At 37.4% G+C, this 23,895-nt stretch overlaps 4 protein-coding genes across 4 annotated transcripts; 3 read left to right on the forward strand and 1 right to left on the reverse strand.

Moving 5' to 3' along the window:
* The first annotated feature begins 1,408 nt into the window (after window positions 1-1,408).
* On the forward strand, window positions 1,409-17,975 carry LOC100184386 (mitochondrial proton/calcium exchanger protein-like). Its single transcript, XM_002121838.5, has 2 exons — window positions 1,409-1,422; window positions 14,769-17,975. Exon 2 carries the CDS (start codon window positions 14,807-14,809, stop codon window positions 16,820-16,822), a length of 2,016 nt encoding a protein of 671 aa, XP_002121874.1. The 5' UTR covers window positions 1,409-1,422; window positions 14,769-14,806; the 3' UTR covers window positions 16,823-17,975.
* On the reverse strand, window positions 2,134-4,518 carry LOC100185245 (sphingosine-1-phosphate lyase 1). The gene has a single exon (XM_002127002.5). It carries the CDS (start codon window positions 4,460-4,462, stop codon window positions 2,774-2,776), a length of 1,689 nt encoding a protein of 562 aa, XP_002127038.1. The 5' UTR covers window positions 4,463-4,518; the 3' UTR covers window positions 2,134-2,773.
* On the forward strand, window positions 6,628-14,184 carry LOC113474661 (alpha-2A adrenergic receptor-like). Its single transcript, XM_026836595.1, has 10 exons — window positions 6,628-6,762; window positions 7,533-7,619; window positions 8,653-8,874; window positions 9,404-9,507; window positions 10,364-10,466; window positions 10,732-10,875; window positions 11,064-11,227; window positions 12,163-12,338; window positions 12,867-13,202; window positions 13,545-14,184. Exons 1-10 carry the CDS (start codon window positions 6,742-6,744, stop codon window positions 13,688-13,690), a joined length of 1,503 nt encoding a protein of 500 aa, XP_026692396.1. The 5' UTR covers window positions 6,628-6,741; the 3' UTR covers window positions 13,691-14,184.
* On the forward strand, window positions 17,967-23,895 carry LOC100182884 (DNA-directed RNA polymerase III subunit RPC6-like). Its single transcript, XM_026836614.1, has 9 exons — window positions 17,967-18,053; window positions 18,498-18,615; window positions 19,927-19,994; window positions 20,448-20,628; window positions 21,265-21,429; window positions 21,895-21,984; window positions 22,613-22,786; window positions 23,103-23,380; window positions 23,620-23,895. Exons 1-8 carry the CDS (start codon window positions 17,995-17,997, stop codon window positions 23,178-23,180), a joined length of 933 nt encoding a protein of 310 aa, XP_026692415.1. The 5' UTR covers window positions 17,967-17,994; the 3' UTR covers window positions 23,181-23,380; window positions 23,620-23,895.

Below are 23,895 nucleotides of genomic sequence, written 5' to 3' on the forward strand. Positions count from 1 at the left end.
TTTATATGCAATAAAAAAAAATAAAAAAAATTCTAGTTATGGACAAATATTTATGTTAGTCTGTAACAAAAAGGTTGTTACTTAACAACTGATTGATAAGAACTATTCTCGCGTGGCGCGACAACACGGGGTTCGTTTATACAACTTGTGTCTGCTTACGAACTGTCATGTGTATAGTAGTTTGAGGGAGATGGGTGACATTTTTTCTTCTATTTTCTTGTCTAACTAGGTAGTAAACAAAGAACATTCAAAGAATTATTAAACCATATGTTCATGACTCCGATAGACCGTTGTTGATTGCATAAATCGTTGTTAAAACACGATTATTTAGATATTATGTGCTGAAGCCCCTAAAGGTGTCGCGTATTCTCCCAACCTACTATATAACGGTTATTATTTTTATAATGTGTGGCTAACAAGTTGGACAACCCATCAGTGACCACTTAGTTAGAGCAACTGCCGTTAAATTTCTTGCCCAGGAACACATATGGGCTACAGGCAGGCGGACCCGCCAACCACTCTGCCACTGGTCCGGACATATTTAAGCAATTTGTTCCTAGCTTATTTGGCAGGTTATGCAACACTGCTACGAACTTCCCATATTTCCTGTATTTTCCCATGTTGCGTTTATTTCTAGAACACAAATCACCTTTGTATAACTGTAAATATTATTTACAGTAAGATGGGAAAAGACGGGACACACCTTTAGTACATAATATCCAAATATCCTGATCGTGTTTTAAACAATTAACAATGGTCTATGGGAGTCGTGAGGATACAGTCTTGTAATTCTTGTTCTTTGTGTACTACCAAATGTGACGATAAAATAGAATGAAAAGGTGTCCCAACTTCCCCCACCCTACTATATTATTAACATGAGATCGATTTTCTAAACCATAGTCATAGAAACACTTGTATGGCTTATTTACTGTTTACCAGTTTCAATGTTTTCGTATTATTGCAATGTGTTGTCCGAATTTTCGGCAGAAAAAACATCTCCCGCAAAGCTACATTAGGCAGAAAAAAACATCTCCCACCAAGCTACATAACATACATGTTAACTAGTAAGCAGGCATTGCTGCATGAATTAATAAATGTAATTTATTCATTCTGGCGGAGCGGACAGTTGTTATAAACAGATGTTCTGTTTCATGCCCCCCCCCACGCTTACGAGTTGCTACGTGCGTGTAACTTTGCGGGTGGTTGGGTAAGACAGACAAATTAGACAACCCATAAAGTAATCACTGAGTTGAAGAAATTACCGCCAGAGGATAATAAGCAGTAGGGTGAGGAAGATGAACCACCTTTTTATTCTGTTTTATCGCCCCATTTGGTAGTAAACAAAGAACATTCAAAGAATGATAAAATCGTATCCCCACGACTCCCATAGACCGTAAAACACGGTCAGGATATTTGAATAATGTGTGTTAAAGCATAGAGCATAGTACTCTAAACAGAGTACTATGGTTAAAGTGTCCAATTTTCCCCACCCTACTATATATTACTCTCTAGTTCAGAGGTATAATGGAACGGCCTCTGATTCAACAGAGTCAAATATTTGCTTGCATAAAGTTTTGTATCAAAGCAAAGTCACTTTGTGTGTCGATTGCTGTAAAGTTTATAAATAACTAATAGAAGTAAAATTCCAATGCACAAACCTAATGTCCGCCGATAAAACACTTCAAATGCACGCATCATATTTCATAAACCTCATGCGCGCTTACGAGTTCACATGTTTGCAATACACTGAGTAATTGTTTTTAGGGGGTTGATCACAACTGAAAACTAACACACGAATCAATTGTTTACTGTCATTGCACTATGACGCATGAATGGTAGTTTTATAACGGGTGAATGGCCGTTAGTGACCTCATTATAGCAACAATGCGGTAAACAACATACGTAGGGTAAAGTCCAAACATGCATTCAATTTCTTCTAATTAAATATATTTGGTTTAAATTCTACACAATTCAATAGCCACGCTTTTATTTTTTACACTTTTACTGCAGTATTTTTTTATACGTAGCGTGTTTTTGCCGAATAACAATTTTGCTAATTCCCTTCTCTTCGTTGATTTAGTTAATTTGATCTTCGCTATCGCATTCGAAACCATAAATAAGTAGTGTTTTAAATTGATTTGTCTTTGACCAGATGTGATGTTTACGCATTAATAATTAGGTCACTACTACCATATGGTGAAAACAAAAACACAAATTAAATATTTTAATGCAGAAAACAAGCAGCGTGTACCGGATATACGTCACAATACACAATTATGATGGGCGTTTTTAAGAATTCGGGTTTTGCAGTAAATTTTAGTTTTAATAGGAATGCATAAGCAGAGTGTATAAGTTAAAACAGCATTGCAATTTTTTAAAACAAGCATTTTTGGGGAATTTTCAACACATTTTGGTACAAGCACACACACAATGTCTTTTTCAAATTATGGTCATTTACATTTTAACAGGCATGCCTATATAAACAAAACAACAAAGATATACTTGACATGTATATATATATCACAGCACATACAAAAATATATTAAATGCATAAGCTATTAAACAGAAATGAAATTTAACAACAACAACATATTTTTCAATTTTCAAATATAAATATATATATTTAAAATTTTAGTAACACTTCTCAATAACTTTATTTAAAATATAGCCATAATTAAGTGCCCAATATTTTGAATAGGCTACTACGTACTTAGAATTTATTGGATTGATCACACCGAGGTTTTCGCATAAATTTGAATTTTCAATTGTGATGTCACTTTGCGTACCCGTTTCCGTTAGCAACAGACTTGCTGCCCGTGTCATAGAGGGCGTCGATAAAACCATGGGATATTTCAGTTACGATAGAACGATCAGGTATCGATTGCGCCATCCCGTAAATTGCCCCAGCACCCGTAGCTTTTGCTTTAGGGTCGCTCATAATGATATCTACACTCTCACGGATATCTTGAAGCAATCGATCAGCTACACCAGGGTGGGTATGCGGCATCGTACAGCATATATGGATGCTCGCAGGAAACTGAAGGTTGTTTAAGTTCCAACCACGCTTTACTAACTCAGTGGAGAGACGAAAGACATCAAAATCAAGACTCCCCAAAGCAACAACTGACATTTCTGGCTTCCCTAATACATAGATATACTCAATCTTTCTTAACCCTTGTTCTATGTACCGAGCTGTTGTGATTATCTTCTTTGTACGATTGACATAACCTTCACGGCCGAAGTACATCATGGTTGCCCAGCATGCAGCGATGATAGCACCACTTCTACTGCCTGCGAACATAGGAGTGGCATATATGCCACCCTGCCAGTCAGGGGATACAAAATACTGGTAATGAATCCACTTCTTGTCACTGTACAGGACAACTGAAGATCCTTTAGGGCTGTAACCATATTTGTGGGTGTCAGCGGATATGCTCGTCACGCCCGGTACTGAGAAATCGAAAGGAGGGACAGGAAAACCTGCATCACTCATAAATGGAAGTAGAAAGCCACCCAAACAAGCATCTACATGAACAGGGATATTGTATTTCATGCCTAGAGCAGCAATTTCCGTGATAGGATCTAGAACTCCATGAGGGAAAGGAGGGGTCGAACCAACTAACATACAAGTGTTTCTAGAAATAGCATTTTTCATTGCGCTGACGTTTACTTTGCGCGTTACAGAGTCCACAGGAACATGAACTAACTTCATCCTAAAATAATGAGCAGCCTTTTCAAAAGCAGCGTGTACGCTGACTGGGCAAACAATCTCCGGTTTTTGAATTCCTTTTCCATAAGCCCAATCTCTGTAGGTTTTACACGCAAGTAAAATACTCTCAGTGCCCCCAATAGTAACACTCCCGCATGAAGTTTGTGGATTCCCATTAAACAACTCGCATGAGATCCTTACGATCTCTGCCTCCATTTTACGAAGACCTGGAAAAACTTCCGGATGTAATGGATTACTCCACGCAAACTTCTTATAAACCTTTGTAATCACATCAGTTAACCCAGCGTCTCCCCCATACACAGTACCCGACACATTTCCGTTTTTCCAATCAACGTCATCCAAAGATAAATACTCTTCCACCACTCTGTCAATTTGTAGATGCGTTTTACCGCGGATTGGCAATTTATTGAGGTAATGCATGCCAGACTTCAAAGGAAACAATTTTTCTGCTGAAACTTCATTAAGAACGCTCTCCATTTGCTGTTTTACAATCGACCGAATGATTGGCAAACGCTTAGCATGGTAGAAGAAACCGACCTTCACTCGTTCAAAAAAACTTTTGTCGTTTTCGAAGATAAAATTGTAAAGATTGAAGGTGAAAAAGATGGTTATTACAGTGATGATAATAATTTCATGAGGTAACAAATTTGAACACGATGAATTCACCCATTTTGTCGCCAAATTATAAGAATCAACCGTCTTATTAAGAATCTGGTTTAAAACTTCAGTCATGTTTCTAACTAAATAAAAACAAACCAAAAAACCCTGCAAAAAAAAACGATAATATTACCTAAACTTAGTGGTACCAAATTCAATGTTGGTGATTCGGTAAAATGAAGCCTTTATTTCCTATATCAAACTGTACCCTTAACGTGCTGCTTATTTGTCTGTAGGGCGTAATGGCTGCCCCTATACCTTTTATCAAAACCATTCATTCTCTTCTCTTCTTTTCCGTAATCGAATATCGTTTTAAATTTCGGTGCTAGTGAGGAATCCTCCCCCCCTTGCCTATAGAAAAAACGAGAGACTAAAAAAGAAAAAAAGAAAATCATTAGACCGTAACGGTATTTCCCCATAAAAATCATATATTAGCAAATATATCATATATTATTAAATATCCCGGGTTATGGTACACCTGGAGCAGCAATCTTGGTGTCGTTGGAAAGAAGAACCGACACTCCAATTACGTATCAAAAAATATATTAAATAATCAAAGTACTTTTAGTTGGGTGGGCCGACGAACTCCTCACTAGCACCTAAATTTCATTTATTCAATCTACACACGCAAGCACGGCCTACTAGACGTCGCTTATTTGTATTCAATGTATTGCTCAACAGTGATTTATTGGGTAAAGGCGCCGTTTTTGCTCTCAAACAAGTCCGGATGCACAACTAAACTGCTACTTTTGCTCTGCTGATTCATACTTGCAATTTAAATTTGTGTAGTGTACTCTCAAATGTTTACATACCAGAAACAATAAGGATTAAGAAAATTCGGTTTTATCTGTTTACATTGTACCAGAGTCGTAGAAACACCGAGTAGTCTAAATGCCGCCATCCTGTTTCCAAAATCCAGCAAAAGCGTTGATTTTCGCAATGAATTTAAACGAACTTCCTATTGTGAAAGGGCGCAAAATAGCTTATATTTATATTACCAAAGATTCTCTGCAAACAATATATAAAGTTACCCATATTAAATGACTAAAATGTTACAAATTCACCGCTTCTAAATCTCGTTTTCGACTTTTTTCGATACAGAAAACAAATTACGCATATTTTTTAGACTTTCCAACCTTTAAATTTATTTTTAAGTCCAAGTTTCCCATCAAATTACCGAAAAACATGCATTTTCCCTATACCTACTGTGTGTTATTTTGGAAACAAGATGGCGTTCAATTTGTCTTTTACGTAACAATGGGTTGGACTACTAGGTATTTCTATGGCTCTGCATTGTAAAGAAAAATAAAAAGTGTAAAACGCGCAACTGCCCAGCATATTGGAAACTGCTGGAGAAAATCAATCACATAGGAAGCGTGGGCGCTAACCGCAAAAGCCGTCCTAAATCAAACCTAAAATGCAGTGGGGTGGGGGAACATGGGACACCTTTTCATTCTGTTTTCTCATCTCATTAGGTAATAAACCAATAACATTCAAAGAATTATAAAACCGCATCCCCACGACTCCCACAGACCGTTGCTAATTGTTAAAAACACGATCAGAATATTTATATATTATGTGCTAAAGGTGTTCCATTTTACCCCACAGTCTTATATATTAAAATGAATTTCTTTTGATGATAGATGCTGCTGCATGTGCAATTAACATTGGTTTTGACATATGGACGTTTAACATCAAACATATTAATTGGTTAACATTGATACTATGATGACGTCGCCACCGGTCGATTGAGTTCAATGGTGAGTAAGACGGGTCGGATTAATCATTAAAGCTTCTAATTAGGCAAGAAGTTTCCTTTAATCCCTTTTTCTTTGACCTGTTGTTATTGTACATTTTTTCAGCTCAAAAGGTTAAAGAACAAAGGTTATAGCGCGTCTAGCCTCTAGTCTAGTCCGATTTAATCTATAGATAGCCCATAAGTTATAAGCGTGTTTGTTCTTGGGCAGCACGACGTTGTAACTGGTGTGTTCTTGCTCCAACCCAGTGGTCACTTTTTTGATTACAAACCATCAGCTTAACAGGTAAACAAGCACCAACAAAATTACGTTTCTCCTAGCGGACCTATTTAAATTGAACTAATTTCATTAAATTTTTAATATGACCCCATTAGCATCAGATATAACACAGCAAATGGTTCAGTCTGCCTTACCACACCTTTAACGAAATTATTATAGCTTTTCAGTTAATCCATTCTTTTGTCCCGCATGCGTACATGATCGAAAGAATTATGTCCATTTTTTCAGTTTTTATTAACTATTGATTGGGCAGCAGGTGCAATGGTATAATAAGGTCCAACACACGCAGCGTTCGGATCAAACCATCAAGCTGGAGCCATGAGTGCGGTGTTTACCACGGTGAGATATTTATACGAATTCTTCTACTGCATATTATGTTTCGAACCAAAGCTTTCGGAGCTAAACGACAAGTCAGTTAGCGGAGCCTTTAAAGTTATAGCATCGTATAAAACACAGCCTGTATTATACAGTACAGTGGGTCAGGTGGGATATTGTTAGCACCAAACCCGTATTTCCTAACTGTATTTTAAGCAAATAAAAACGCTATTTTAAAGTCGTGGGGATATATAGTTATATAATTCTGTAAATGTCTTCTGTTTATTACGAAACAGAGCAAGAAAAAAAGATTGAAAACATGTACCATCTCACCCCACCGAACTTTCATGTCCTAATATTATAAGTTAACGCCGGCATAGTTATATCTAAGCTGATATCTCATCTTATGCAAACCGTATTTTTTTTAATACGTATGGGAAAATACACAGTCCTGCCAAACTCTTCTAAGTAAATTAAAAACAAAATCAATGTTTAGCCGTAACTTGCTTAATTATTCCCAAGAGTCTTTTTCCCGCTTGTTTTGAATCGTGTAGACCATTAATGCTTGAGGTAAACATGGTCCATGCTCTAGATTATACAGTGGGTTAGCTGGATATACACCAATAGCCGTATTTCCTAATTTCAAACATCGCACTTTGGGGTTGTGAGGATACATTTGTAGTTTCTTTATTGTGTTTGAATGAGAGACTTTTTTCCAGGACCTCGAACAAGGACCCCACCCATATAGAATATTACACAAGTATCTCCTATGTATTTATATGTTAATATTTCAGACTTTTCCTACGATTATCAATGCTTCGTGCTCTTCGGAATATGAACTAGGGGAGCCCCCGAATGAGAGAGAGGAAGCAATACGACAGGTGAGGGAAGCCGTACCCATTATTTGGGCACAAGGTGTATCAATCTTTTAATTTTCCGAAAAGTAGTATGCATTTCCCCTATATATAGTAGGGTAGGGGAAGATGGGACACCTCTTCATTTCATTCTTTTGTCGAATTTGGTAGTAAACAAAGATTATTCAAATAGTTATCAAATCGTGTTCTCACGACTTTCATAGACCGTTGTTAATTGTTAAAAACAGGATCAGAACATTTGGATATTATGTGCTAAATGTGTCCCGCCTTCCCCCACAGTAATATACCTACTGTGTTATTTTCGACACAAGTTAGTGTTCAATTTTCCCCTTTACGTAACAATGGGTTGGTCTACTTGGTTTTCTATGACTTTGGTTGCCTCACAGGCAGTATAGGCACTTATGATCAGGTAGCTGCGGTTACCGGCGGCTGGTTTTTAGCGCACTCTACATGATGGCCAATTTAATTTATTGCATTTTATCCGCGTCGTGGTGTTTGCGTGAAAGCATAAATAAAATATGTAAAACCTCGTCTTGACAAAAAAAGTTATATTATGCTTTGTTGCGAAAGCCCATATCTCCTATACTATATTAACCAAAACAACTTTTCTTCTTGGCCGTGATCCAAGTCAATCATTTTATGATTAGTGCGCCGCCGCCCAATTTCAAAACACGAAATATTACACGCAATTTCTATCAAATTAAATAAATCGATTCTTAACATGCAAAATCAATTGTTAATCAGAAGAACATTAATAATTTATCAGCGCACCATGTAACTTGTACGGTTTGAATGGATGATGTAACTTATTTTACCTCGCATGGGGAGCAACGACAGTCGTTATAACACGGGTGTTCTGTTTTATACACCTCGTGCCTGCTGCTTACGAGTTATCGCTTACGTAAAGTATTTATCCTCACATGGCGGGGCAACGACAGTCGCTATTACACGGGTGTTCTGTTTTGTTACAAATATTTTTAAATCTTCTCTACCAAAATCGATGAGACAAAAAAAGTTATCGTTCCTTTGAATATTCCAGGTGATCGTATTTGTGGCAGTTTCACTCCTCATAGTAACGATCGTTGGTGGCAATGCGACCATGGTGGCTTCTATCGTGAAATTTAAAAAGCTGAGGACAACACAAAATATTTTTCTCGCGTCATTGGCAATGTCAGACCTCTTGCTCGGTATTTTAGTGTTGCCATTCAGTTTAATGCGGGAGCTTGTGCAACACTGGCCGATAGGACGTTTTTTTTGCAAGGTAGGGATTTGTTATATGGTAATGTCTCTGCGTTTATTTTAAAATGAATAGATAAATTTTCATCCTCGCCTAGCAGCAACGACAGTATAGTTATAACATGGGTGTTTTGTTTCATGTACCTCAAACCTGTATAGCCTAATGGTTTGAGGCAGCCGCTAGCCGCTGTACCGCATAAACAAAATTACAACGGATGTTCTGTTACATGCACCTCGGTCTTACTTACGAGTTAACAAAAAGCGCTATAATTACCTACCTGCTAAATAACTGATACGTGCCCCAAAAACTTTACATTATAGTACTCTGGGGGAAGATGGGACACCTTTAGCACTCAATATCCAAATATCCTGATCGTGTTTTAAACAATTAAAAAACGGTCTATGGAAGTTGTAAGGATACGGTTTTATAATTTTTTGAATGTTCTTTGTTTATCACCAAATTAGACAAGAAAATAGAATGAACAGGTGTCCCATCTCTCCCCACCCTACTATATATTTTGGAAAGCTACCCAATAATATTGCTAACTTTGCAGGTATACCTTGCTATTGATATTTTTTTATGCACGGCAAGCATATGGAACCTTTGCATTATAAGCATCAATCGATACTGGGCTACAACGCATGGGATAAAATACAGGTTCGTACAAGTTATATAGTACTGTGGTGTAAGATGGGTTCCGTAAGTACATAATGTCTCTTTAAGTGTGTTTGAACAACGTTCCTTTAAAGACGTGAGGATGCGGTTTTAGACTTCTTTAAATTTTGTGTGTTTACTGCTAAATGTGACGAGAAAAGAGAATAGAGCACCATCTTACCCCATTACCCGACTATGTTTGATTTAAACTTCTTATCGTACGTTATAGGAACAACAGGGCTTATAACACCTTTGCCTATGTTGCGCAACAAATTCATCTTCGCGTGACGTGGCAGCGCAGCGCATCAGCATAGCATGTGTGTTTTGTTTCAAACCTTTAACCTGTCAGGTAGACGGAGGCAAGCGCTATGGCTTACCATTAGCCACATGCAATATTACATCGATTATTGCACCTGCTACACGTCTTTGACGTCATAAGGCGGCAGAAAGTCATGAAAGGTCAATCGCTCAATACATTCAGACGCAATGCAGCCGGTGTTAATTGCTTGCTTACGTAAAACAAATAATTAACTGAAAATAATTATCACGTGTCAACAAGAGAGCACAACTGTAATGAATAGGCACGTGTGATGGTTCGTGAACAAGATATGTAAATGGGCATTGTAAAACAGCTGGTCAACTTTTCAGGTATATAGTAAAATAGAGGGGACACTTTTAGCACATAATATCCAAATATTCTGATTGTGTTTTAAAAATTAACAACGATCTATGCGAGTCGTGAGGATAGGGTATTATAATTCTTTGAATGTTCTTAGTTTACCACCAAATAAGATAAAATAACAGAATGAAAATGTGTCCCATCTTCCCCTATATTACTATATAAATGTTTTTATGACAGGACGTCTAAACGAACCCAGAGAGCAATCGTTTTGGTTATTTTTGCGTGGGTTTGGTCTGCGGTTGTTTGTGGACCTGCATTTATATATTCAACCGCGGTCATGGTAAGTATGTTAACCTGATGGTCACTGTCAAGTTATAACATGGGTGCCTTCTTATACACCAGACACACATGGTGTATTCTTACACCTCATGCTCACTATCGAGTTATAACATGGGTGTCTTTTTATACACCCGAAACACAAAGTGTATTCATAAACCTCATGCTCACTGTCGAGTTATGGCATATGTGTCTTCCTATACACAAGACACACGCGATGTATTCATGGATCTCATGCTATTTATCTTATAAACCGTTATGCCACGCAGGCAGAAGACGAGTGCCATCATTCTACCGAGACTTGGTACATATTGTTTTCCGTATCTGGTTCATTCTACGTTCCTCTGTTTATTATGTTGATAACTTATGGCAAGATAACGTATGTTTTGTACAAGCAAGCCAGAAGCGGAAACGTAAGCTATTCTGTATTAACTTGTTTGTACAATGAACTACCCGCTGTCGTATTATACGGCGTTATTTTAAATTAACTGTTTCAATAAGAAGTTATAACGTGGGTGTCTTCTTATACACCAGATACACAAAGTGTATTCATACACCACATGCTCACTGTCGAGTTATGTAATATACGCTTTTCACGCAGTTTATTTCAATCGCCATGCGAAGACAGAAACGTCTGAACTTAATGATTGGAATTATTCTCGGAGCGTTTGTTGTGTGTTGGCTTCCTTTCTTTCAAACCTACGTCACCCAAACACTTTGCCCGACGTGCTGTGTGCCTGGCCCTGTGTTCAAGTTTCTAGAATGGTGGGTTTATGACGTAATAATATGTATTGAATAAATGATGTAAACTTACTCTATTTTCGCGTGGCCGGAAAACGACAGGGGTTATAACACGGGTGTTGATACACCTCATGTTAGGTTACGAGTTACCATGTATGTTATAATTTGTGGGTGATTATTTTTTGGGATGTTTTATGTACAGCAAAGAATTTTGACAACCCGTTAATATTATCAAGCTATACTTACCTAAATGCAATTTTATTATTTTATGCCAGAAAAAAAGCCTTAAGCGAATTATAATTATCAAATACATTTTGTGTTTACGGCTCCATGACGTCACAAACAGCAAATAAAACGAACAAAACAAGACAGTGGCGGGAAATTTAAAACTAAATTTTTATTTTTATTAACAAACAAGTTGCTTTCGGATAAAAATGTGATGATAAATTTTATGTTTACTCTCGTACTCTAAGTTATAAATAACAATTATGTTATAAATAAAACGCATATACTAGTTTTCTACTAATAAGCTTTTTTCTACTATTCTAAACTCTGGCCTGAATCTTAGCAGTTTCACGTCTGTCTGCTATAAGACCTCACACGTATGATTATAGAAGCTATAAACATACAACGGGACTATGCAGATTACATAATATAAAACTACAGTATGTACTTACATTTTTATCTTGGCAAATATCCTTCGCACACAACAAGTCATTCTCACTGACACAATCTGCACAGTAACAGTCTAACCAAAACTACGCAATGCGCAATTTGCGCCAAACACGGAAAGCGTCCCAATCAGGCTAGCGGCTAAGTTCTGGTTGGTAATTATCATTTAAGACGAGGCTCTGTCGCCTTTCTCCACCCTACTATATATCCTTAAATGGACCAACATCAATAATACGACAGTTTTTAGTTACTATAAAGTGTCTCATAATATTATATCTTCATAACAGGTTTGCTTACTGCAACAGCGCGTTTAACCCTTTTATTTACAACTTGAACAACACGAAACTAAGAAAAGCTTTTAAGAAAATACTCCGATGCGAGGGCAACTCACACCAAGTGAAAGTTGTGAGAATACAAAATAAGGAGAACGGAGCTGTCAATGAACGCATTGAAAATGATGAAGGTATAGTTGGCAATGCTATGAAGAATATGTAGTAAGGTGCGGGAAGATGGGACACCTTTTCATTCCACTTTCTCGTTTTATTATAAAACCGTACCCTCATGACTAACATAGACCGTTGTTAATTGTTTAAAACACGATCAGGATATTTAGATATTATGTGTCAAAGGTGTATAAATCTTACCCAACCCTATACTGTATAAATAAAAAATAATGTGGATTTTTAATTTTCTGTTTCGGGTAACGACAGTTGTTATAACACGGGTGTTCTGTTTCATACACCTCGTGCCCGCTTACAACTTCAAGGGTGAATGTTTTTTGTGCTATGCTAAAAAGTTATCAGTTTTAGTTAATCACCTATAAGTTACAGAAATCGTAAGCGGGCACGAGGTGTATGAAACCGAACACCCGTGTTATAACGACTGTCGTTGCCCGGAACAGAGGTGTATATGTAACAGAACACCCCTGTTATAACGACTGTCGTTCGCAACCCGGTGTGCTCCAGCTGAGGTTGTTGCCTTTACTTTATAGATTCCGGTGACTCTGATGAGATGGAACAAGAAAACGAAATACCGCCCCCCGCCAAAGTCGTTCACACAGAAAAGAAAACTTCGTTTCATTTGTCCCGACAGGCCAGCCTACCAGCAAATTTCACCAAAGTAATAAACGAATCTACAATCTGCCCATCCGTTCAGTTTGTAAACACCAAGAACGGAACGAACAAAAGAAAATCTTTTCAGTACATTAAGCAAGACGTAGCAGTCGATGAGATAGTTGTCGATCCGTTTTCTGTTGAAAACTCCGCTCCTGCAGTATGTTGGGTTCTCAAAACAAGTGAAACGGATTTCTCTGGAGTTACAAGCACTAGTAAGGGGAAACTTCGTGAATGAGTGAACGTAACTGATGCAACTCTGCGTGTGGTGGAAATACAACAAGGGTGTTCTGTTTCATACACCTCGTGCACGTTTACGAGTTACCAAATATGCATAACTTTGTGGTTGATTGTGTTTTGAGTTTTCTTTACAATATATGGCAGACATTAGACAACAAATGAGGGTAGGCTGAGTTGGCAGTTGCTCTTAAGGGACGATAAACAATTATCATTTATGAGTCATTAAGCGCGGAACTTTGGGGTTGATTGTAATAGTTTTACTTCATTAATTGTTGGGCACGTTACTTAATTAAAGGTATTATATCTTTATATTGAAGTTCAAATCGGCCGCATGTCCACAATCGACGAGGAGAGTGACGTAAAGTCACAGAACTCTGACCTTATGCGAGTGCCGGGATCAACAGAAAGAACCTCCTCTTGTACGAAAACAACAATGGATTACTTCGAGAAAGAAGAAACTTAATAAACAAAAGTAACTGTGGTAAAAAATGACCAACTCTTGCCAAAATTCCAGGTCTCCAGGCATGCCTCGCTGTAGGACTTTACTCTTAATGAATATAATTGAGTATTGGGCCAACTCTTTGGTGTCAATTATCTCTTCCGTGTTTGCTATTCGCGCACAAGTTTCGTGCCATAAAAGCCCTCCTTTTTTTCTGTGTTAGAAGGGCAGTAGGAGCTTTCTTACACTCTTGCTGTCCTCACGTTTGTCCCCAGCCTGATGCCGCTTGTTTGTTCGTCTAATAAACTGGAGTCGTTATGTTGAGATGGGCACGACCGTTGAACTGTTGCTGCCCCCCAACACTATCCATGCGCAAAGATTTGTATGTTATAAAAAAATTAAAAAAATACGCCTTTTTGAAATGATATAGTTCGTGTATATATTTTTAGTCCGTTTTATCGACTGTATTCTTCTTTTTGTTATCGTATTTAAAGAATAAAAACAAACACACAGCTTTACTTTTGTACCGCTCAACAGCGCAAATTTGTATTTGTTACAAATATGGTCCCAAATAATGTACGGGGCCATTTAGATAGGAACTACACAACTTATGTACTTTGATTATGATGTCATAAAGAAATGTTTACCTATTGCACGCGATTTCGCTATTGGACGCTAAAATGTGTTTTATATCAAAACTTGGATATTATTAATTCTTTGGCACACAGTCGCCTTGTTTGTATTTCAAATTCTGGGGTGGCATTGTTAAAATACAGTTTACACTCTTGGTTAAACATAGGGAACCATGGAACTTCATTGATTAATGTGGTGAATGCAATATACTTTGGCTCTGCTTTTTGTATAGACACCTAACAGCAGGGTAAAATCTGGAGTGACATTGTTAAAATACAGTTACACTCATAGTTGTCAAACATAGGAAACCTCATTGATTAATGTGGTGAATACAATATACTTTGGCTCTGCTTTTTGTATAGGCAGAGTAAAATCCCTTGTTTTTAAAATTAGGTGGCAATTACTATTACGCTTATATGCTTTAGTGTAAATTTTGTGTGTATAATTATTGCTCTTGCTTATAAAACAGCATCTAACTTTGTTTAGAATTAAATAAATTTGGTTGAAATGATGCTGCATACTTTCAACTGCTGTAGGTCTTATTCAAGATATCACTATCTGCTTCACTATGCACGATATTATAACCAACGAACGTTAACAAATAATGGGACCATACTGCGACTAAAGGCGCCTTTTTCATCACCATTTCATACAAATGGCGTAAAGGAACACAGACTCCTACACACCTGCAGTGTAAATTTTGATAAGTCTAAAGTTGAGAACTCTTTGAAGGAGAAAAAGAAACAGAAAACTGCTTTGCAAAGTGAAACAGTTGTAAAAGGTACTGCAAAAGATACTAAAGTCGGGCAAGAACAAACATTGGATGTTGCTAAGAAGTCACTATGGCAACGATTTGTGGCGGAAGTGAAACATTATTATCACGGGTTTCGTCTCCTTGGACTCGATATTAAAATCGCGTCGAAAAGTTTGTGGAAAATATTAAACGGGGGGGTTTTGCAGCGAAGAGAAAGAAACCAGTTCCGTCGAGCTGTAGCTGATATTTTCCGCTTGGCTCCTTTTTCTGTGTTTATTATAATCCCATTTGCAGAACTGGCACTGCCAGTTGTTGTGAAGCTCTTTCCAAACATGTTACCTTCCACTTTTGAAAGCTCTTCCATCAAGGAAAAACGGCTTAAAAAAGAACTAACAGTAAAACTCGAAATGTCAAAGTTTCTCCAAGATACAGTAGAGGATATTGCGATCAGATCAAAAAACTCTGCGAAGAAAAATCAGGCAGCTCAAGATTTCGTGAATTTCTTCCAAAAAATCCGCAATTCTGATGAAGAACCTACCAACGAGGAAATATTAAAACACGCAAAGTTATTCGAAGATCAGTTGACCTTAGATAGCATGACGCGGCAACAATTGATCGCATTATGTCGACTCATTCAAGTTCCAGCTGTGGGAAACAACGAACTCCTACGCTTTCTTCTCCAAATGAAATTAAACCGCCTGCATTCTGACGACAAAATGATTCAGGAAGAAAAAATTGAAAGTTTGACAACAGCTGAGTTGATGGCCGCATGTCAAGCTCGTGGGATGCGAGCTTTGGGGTATTCTCGTGCTAAGATGGAGCAGCAGTTAGCTGAATGGATAGATCTTCATATCAACCATAATGTTCCAAGCTCATTATTGTTATTAAGTCGAGTTCTTTATATGCCTGACCATGTACCTGTGGAAACTCGAGTAAAGGCAGCGATTTCAACACTGCCGGAAGATGTGGCCGGTAAAGTGGAAGTTAAAGCTGGAGAGTTAAACTTGGAGAGAGTTGATAATACTACGCGGTACAAGGCAGCACAACTTGAAAATACAACAATTGAAGAAGAAACTTCGAAAAAAGAAGAAGAAACGGCGACAAAAGTTGAAGTGGAGGAGAAAATTCCGGAGGTTGAAAAAGTTCCAGTGACCGAAGTGGTTGAAGAGACGATGAGTGAAGGTCCTGTGTTGGTGGATAAAGCTAAGGTGGTTTGTGAGGATAATAAAATCACATTGGAGGAGATTGATGTCTTGGAGGAAGTGATCACAAAGCAAGTGAAGAAGGATAAGATCTTGGATGCAGCGAAGAGCGATCTCAAGGATTTAGTGGAAGATGTTGTGGAGTATCAGGATGATGTGAATACTCTGAGATCAGAGGTTAAAGATGAGGAAGATGGACTGATCTCTAAAGACACAAAAGCAGGAGCCCGCATCCAAAAGAGGATCGGCAAGTTGATTGGAAGGATGGAGCAGATCGTGGTGGATTTGGAGAAAGAAGATAAAGAAGTTATTGATGAGGAGCGATCCGTGGATGTTGGGGAGATGATGCAAGCCGTGCATGCTCTTCAAGTCATCCCAGAGGAGAAACTTTGCAGGATCTTCGATACCTTGGACACAGATAAAGATGGGAAGATAAATATTGAAGAAGCGGGAAATATTATTAAAGTTTTGAACGAGGAAAACGTTGAAGTAACGCACCACCAGCTTGAAGAGATTGTAAAGTTGTTGGAAAAACAAACTGAAACACCTGATAAGATACAGCCGTAGTTCCTTACCTTTTCACACAAAGTGTTTTCTAGGAAATTGACGCATGCGTAATATTTACCGGCGCCACACCTGGGGTGGCAGGGTGGGCAGGCCTACCCTTGATTTTTGCACTGCATTAATTAGTAAGTGAGTCAACATTACAACCAATATGTTAGGCTTTGATAGCAATACGTCTAATTTAATTTAAAAATGCTGTTTCTACATTAAAAAGTTTGGTGCTTATAGCGTAGCAGGGAAGACAATTAGACACACGACAAAATTTTAGTTGTATTGTTAAAATATCCTTATTGAAAAATTGGGTTTCTTCTGCCCACCCTGCCACCCCAGGTTTGGCGCCTATGGTTGTGTTTTTATATAAAGGGTAATTCCTCTGTCTTTGTACTGAAGAATGAAATGCAATCAATTTAAATTGTTGATATTCAACAAGTACACTATTATACAAATTCTATAAAGTTTATAATTGTTGGCAAACCAGTACCAAAAATATTTGTCAGCATTTCCATGTCACCATGGCACTGTGCCGCGATCCCGAAGAATGGTATGGTGCCACAGCTTCACGTGCGGTGCCACGGCTTCACGTGCGGTGCCACGGCTTTATGTGCGGTGCCACGGCACTGACCTGCAGCCCAGTGTTTGACTAATTTTTTCGAAATTTTAAAACTTGTTAAAAAAGATAATAATATATTGAACACAGATTCTTTTTTCTATTGTACTGTATTAATGATTTGGACTAAAATTCTTTATGTAATTTCACTTTATTATTTCTAAGTTGCAAGCATGTTGAACTGTGAAACGAGAAATTCTAATTATGTTGATGCAATTAGTTTGAGTGTTTAGATAAAACTTAATTTATGTTCGGAAATAATATATTTCCTCTGAAACTTTGGCTGTAAACCCGATAATAAATTTTTCAGTTAATTTAAAACTTTTCGGTTAATTAATTTTTTCGGTTAAAAATTTTCCCTACAAAAATTTGTTTGTTAAATTATTTCTTTCAAAAAATTCTTATAGTCAAAAACTGATACGCACTGTGTTGTAATGGATAGTGACGCTGCTACAGCGATTATTGTGAATGTCAGCATTTGTCTTGCTTTATATTGTCTATGATTGTTGTTGTTGCAAAATAACTAATACATGGTTTAAATAATTCTAGGCGAGATAGAATCATTAAAATGCAAACAGATGTCGAAGTCAAACAAGAAGCAACAATTCCTTTGACTTTAGAAACAGAGTAAGTGACATCAGCCTATACTTTTGTGTCTTGTGTATAAGAACACACTATATGTGTTGTTTTATATTTGGTGAAGATTGTTGGGATAATGGGCCAACTGTGGTCCAAGTACCAGGCCCCATGACGTGCCACACTGTAGGACCTCACCCATATAGAATAGAATGTGCATATATAATGTTGGGGTAATGAGCCAACTCTGGTCTAAATCCCAGGTTCCTTAGTGTGCATGATTTTAAAATGCTTGCTGTTTACAAAATAGAAAATGTCAATTTTTGGGCAATGTGTTTAAATTCTGGCTTCATCCTGATAAAAAACACAAAACAATCTCCCACAAAGTTACATACGTAGTAACTTGTAAGTAAGCATGAGGTGTATGGAACAGAACAGTGAGAACACCCATTATATGTTCTGAGTTCATAAATAAGTTACATTCATTGATCCCAGGATTTTGGCTCTTTGCAATGACAACCCTAAAGGAATCAGTGACAAGTCACTTGAAAGTGCCGTGGCGGGGTATGATGTCAAGCAGCGCGTTACCGCAATCAATCGACTCCTTACAATGGTAGGGATTGTTTTGTCATAGTTGAATAACAAGTGACGAAACAGTATTGATTGTTCTGTAATAATAGAAAATGTCAATTGATAATTAACAAATTTTTTTTATAAAGTATCGATTGATTATAATACTGTGTGGCCTTGTCATTATAATGTATATAATAGGGTGGGGGAAGATGGGACACTCTTTCATTCTATTTTTCCGTCCCATTTGATTGTAAACAAAAAACCGTATTCTTACGACTCCCACAGACCGTTTATTGTTTAAAACACGATCATAATATTTTAATATTATGTGCTAAAGGTGTCATGCCTTCCCTCACCCTACTATATATGTACAGCTTATACTGGTATACAATTCAATATTATTATGGCAGCACACATAACATTGTCTGACACAAATGTACTTGTTTGTTGTCATTGTTTACGTTCTGAAGCGAGAAATTGATAAACAAGCAATTTCCTGTGAAATTTGTTGTGGCTAAAGTTTCTATGAAGTATTCATAAACAAACTACCAACGTAGGCGCCAAACCAGGGGTGGTAGGGTAGGCGGGCCAACCCTGGAATTGCAATTGTTGCAATAATCTGTATAATAAACCAATAAGTCAAATTTATTTATAGTGTGTTCAACTATCCTTGGTGCATTTTAAAAAGTTTGGCGCTTATCATTACCAGAGATGTAACTGTCACTGAAATCTGCTTGATTTCTTCTGGTGAATTCTCATTCTGTCACGAAGCGCTTAGCTATCTCACTTAACCTTCTGTTTGTGCCATTCTGTCACTGAGCGAACCATGGTCACCAAAGTACTTTAAATGCATGGGAGGCAGGGATAGTAGACATAAATATATTTTTCACTAAAGTTTGAATGATTTCTTCTGGTAATTTACCAGTCTGTAACTGAATACTCATTAACTCATTTAATCAATTCATGTAAAATGCAGGGAAAGCAGTAATAGTAAGACACAATCAGATGATATAAATCTAACTTATTGGTTGTAATGTTTACTGATTTAAGTGTATTCAAAATTTTAGAGTAGGCCTGCCCACCCTGCCACCCCAGGTTTGGTCCCTATGATACCAACAAACACACCACGAACCCACTTTGATTTATGCAGAAAGTTCCAAGGTTGGCCAGGGCCTGCCACCTCATGTTTGGCGCTTATAATAGCAATAATATATGAATGTAACTTACTTTATCCTCGCGTGGCCAGAAAACGACAATCGTTATCACACGGGTTTAACACCTCGTGCCAGCTTACGAGTTAAAATGTATGTTACTTTGTGGGTGATAACTTCTTCATTGAAATTCCATACAGGGTAAACTGGAGTTACTTAAAGGCTCGTCAGGGTTGATATATAGAATCAAAACTCCTTCAGCAGTTGGGTAAGTGTAAATGTATTGTATGGGTTATGGTGTTGGTGTGTCTGACTAGAAACCTTACTCCTATATAATATAGTAGTGTAAGGAATGATGGGACACCTTTTCATTCATGTGCTGAAGGTGTCCCATCTTACCCCACAGTACCATATAACTGTATTATACTCTGGGTGTTGAGGTAATAGACCTACATTCCAGGTTTCAGGTGTGCCTCATAGAATGGAATATCTATTATTAGGTGGCTATAAACTGCCTCGGTGGGGTCTAGATGGTAGCACCTTAGGTGTTGGGGTAATATAGCTTGTAGAACAGAAACTTCATTATCAAGTGTCTCTAAACTGGATGCTTATGGCAGCATTTTAGTAGTTTATAAACACTTGTCTTGGGGTAATAAATCTCTATAAGACACAAAGTACAAACAGATAACACATTAAAATAACTTACACCCAACGTATGTAGATCGATTAGTGGTGTAGACAACCAGGAGAAGTTGGTGTACCAAATAATTGAGAGCGCGGGGAACAAAGGTATCTGGACACGCGAGATAAGGTATAAATGTAACCTCATGCTCACTGAGGTAAACAAGATACTGAAGAACCTGGAAAGTAAGAAGATTATTAAAGCTGTCAAGTCAGTTGCGGTGAGTGAGCGACATTTACCTTGGATTATGTGAGAAGTTTTCTATATGGGTGAAGTCCCATGTTGAGGCACGCCATGGGACCTGGGATTTAGACCAGAGTTGGCCCATTACCCCAACATTGTATATGCACATTCTATTCTATATGGGTGAGGTCCTGGGTTTTATGTTGACCATTTACCCCAACACCCAAGGTGCTACTGCATGAATCTTACATGACATGAGTGAACAATACTTTTATGTTAGGAGTGTATTTGACTGTTTAATACATTGAAACCTTTAACGTATAAACGGCTGCCTACAACAGCATTGAGTAAATGTGATAAGGTTTTCTAACTGTTTATCATGGCAATCTATATCAGACGTTTAAATGTGGAATTTATTACCGGATGAACTGGGCATCAGATATCTACTATCTACAATAATGCGGCCAAGTTGTTGTTTTAACATTTACCCAGAAAATGCACAGTATATGTTAAAATACAACAGTAAATCTACGGTCTTTTTCACTGTGTTTTTTGTATCGATTTAAGCCTCAAACCTTTCCTTCAACCACTACCTACTTGTTTACACTGTGTTACTTTCTATGCATATGATATAACATGGTCGTACCTTAATCGTTACACATACCCACCCCAGGCTGCTAAACGCAAGGTCTACATGTTGTACAACCTACAACCCGATCGTTCGGTGACAGGGGGCGCGTGGTATAGCGACCAAGACTTTGAATCTGAGTTTGTGGAGGTTTTGAACCAACAGTGTTTTAAATTCTTGCAACAAAAATGCGAAAACGCAGAGAAGGAAGTGAGTGGTCGTGTTATACTTTATTATTACATTATATTCCTCTAGTTTTGTTCATACTATAAACCAGTAGTTTAGAGAATCCAGGTTTTACGCTGCTACCATTGTGGGCAAATGTGTCCTTGGGCAAGACACTTAACTGCAATTGTTCCAACCCAGTGGTCACTATAATGGGTTGTCCAAATTATCAGCTATACATAAAAAAATTAAGTCTCCCCCCTAAAATATAATTACCCACAAAGTAACATATATACATGGTAACTCGTAAGCTGGCACGAGGTGCACACCCGTCACGAGAGTATAAATAAGTTACATACGTTCGTGGTTACTTGCAATTGCTCCAATCCAGTGGTAACAATTTAGTTGTCTAAATTATCACTATAGATAAAACTATCACCCGAAAAGTTACATATGTGGTAACTTGTAATTTCTCCAACCCATAACCCATTAACATTAACATTCCAACAGACCACCCTCTCACCCACGGCGACCAACGCAAGTAGTTTTGCTTCTTCTGAGGAAGTTTTGGAATTTATATCAAAACTTGGGATCAGTAAAGTAAGTTCTAACTTGCAATGTTTTTCAACTTTTAACTGCTGCTTGTTAATTACTCGGCTTAGTATCATTCCTTAAAAAGGTACACATTTATGAAATGTGCATGATACTACAAAATATCAAAAATAGATTTACAAAAAAACTCAGTTTATAATAATAACTGTTTTCCAACTCAAGTTAAATACTGTTGTTATGGCATATTATATACTATCTGGATAGCTTTACTACTAGTCCTACAAATTCTATTTTATTATAACTGTTTTCGGCTCAACTTCGATTTGCTGTAACCTTCAAACTGACTTAAATATTGTTGTTATGTCGTATCACAAAAACATCCTATATATTATATAGGATGTTTTTGTGATACGTTGTGAACCTAGGTTTGTGCCACAGTTGACCCATTATTAAAATAGCCACTTGGCCAATTAGTACTCGAACCATTAAATACTTTAGCCTGACAATAAACTAACGATCCAGTCATTTGATGCATTTTGATATGATGCGTTTTTTACCAAGTTATAATATTTAACTTCTAACCACTTAAAGTTTTACTTAATCTTTTAAACATAATATCCACAACAGACTTATGCTTACACGGCGCAATGCTTTAATGCAATTTCATTTGTACCAGGTCACATTATCCCCCGAGGACATAGAAACAATATTAAACACGTTGATCTACGATGGGAAAGTCCAACAAACTGTGGTTCCTGTTGCGAACGGGGAAAGTAAGAAATTGTTCAAAGCGTTGAAACCTCTCATTGAAACAACTGACTTCGCGAGGACGCCTTGCTCACTATGCCCAGTAAGTGGGAACAAAATACATACGTGTTAATAATAAGTGTAGTGAGAAATCTAGACTACAGTTTAATATTGCACCCTTGATAATGCAACAAATGTCTTTTATATATCGTAACAAAAAACAGGCATCTGGCAAATTGTCATGCCTGAGCTTCCATGGAAATTATGGTGATGTGAGGTGAACAGTAAGGCTCACGAGTCCAAGCTTTTAGGACTTAGGTTCGGTACATCCCTAATGCTAAGAAGTTTAAATCTGATACCAGATTTAAGTCTCCACACTATACATGTAGCCTTGTGTGAATGAAAATATATATTGTTAGGTGTTCAATGAATGTCAGCCTGGTGGAGAAATATCACCCGAGAATTGTTTGTACATGGATGAGTGGATGGAATACTGATTGGGGAGTTTATATCACGTTGGGGGAATTCCCTTTGGAATGAGCTACAAGAGATTTGGTTGATAATGAAGTTGGGATGATTGTTGGTGTAATATTCCTGTTTGTATGATTGGACATTTGAAATTGGAAGTGGTTTAAGAGTGAGTATCACAATACCTAGTAATAATATAACACTCACTCTTGTCTCATCTAACACTGAGGTGGTGCAGTTTCAGTTAATCAACTTTAACCATCCTCAGTGTTAGATGAGACAAGAGTGAGTGTAATATAAAGACCAGCGTGGTACTTGTAACACTCACTCTTGTCTCATCTAACACTGAGGATGGTGCAGTTTCAGTTAATCAACTTTAACCATCCTCAGTGTTAGATGAGACAAGAGTGAGTGTTATATAAAGACCAGCTTGGTACTTGTAACACTCTTGTCTCATCTAACACTGAGGATGGCTAATTCTTTTACTGTTAAACTTCTTTTCTTACGCGTTTCAGTTTCACTGCCACCTTATTTCAATCGATGAAAAATTTAATAAATTATTGCACGTCAACAAATAGTGTGAATATAAAGTAAATATAATGGGAGGAAAATTACAAAAAAAAATAAAATAATTGTTTTTAAACTTTGCCATAAGTATGCTATACTTATCTGTTCCTGCTGCTTAATTTTGTAAATTTATGTAATTTGTTAGCCAGTAAAAATTGAATACAGATTCGTTCCACC

Source organism: Ciona intestinalis, chromosome 1, assembly GCF_000224145.3.
Source record: "Ciona intestinalis chromosome 1, KH, whole genome shotgun sequence".
NCBI lineage: Eukaryota > Metazoa > Chordata > Ascidiacea > Phlebobranchia > Cionidae > Ciona > Ciona intestinalis.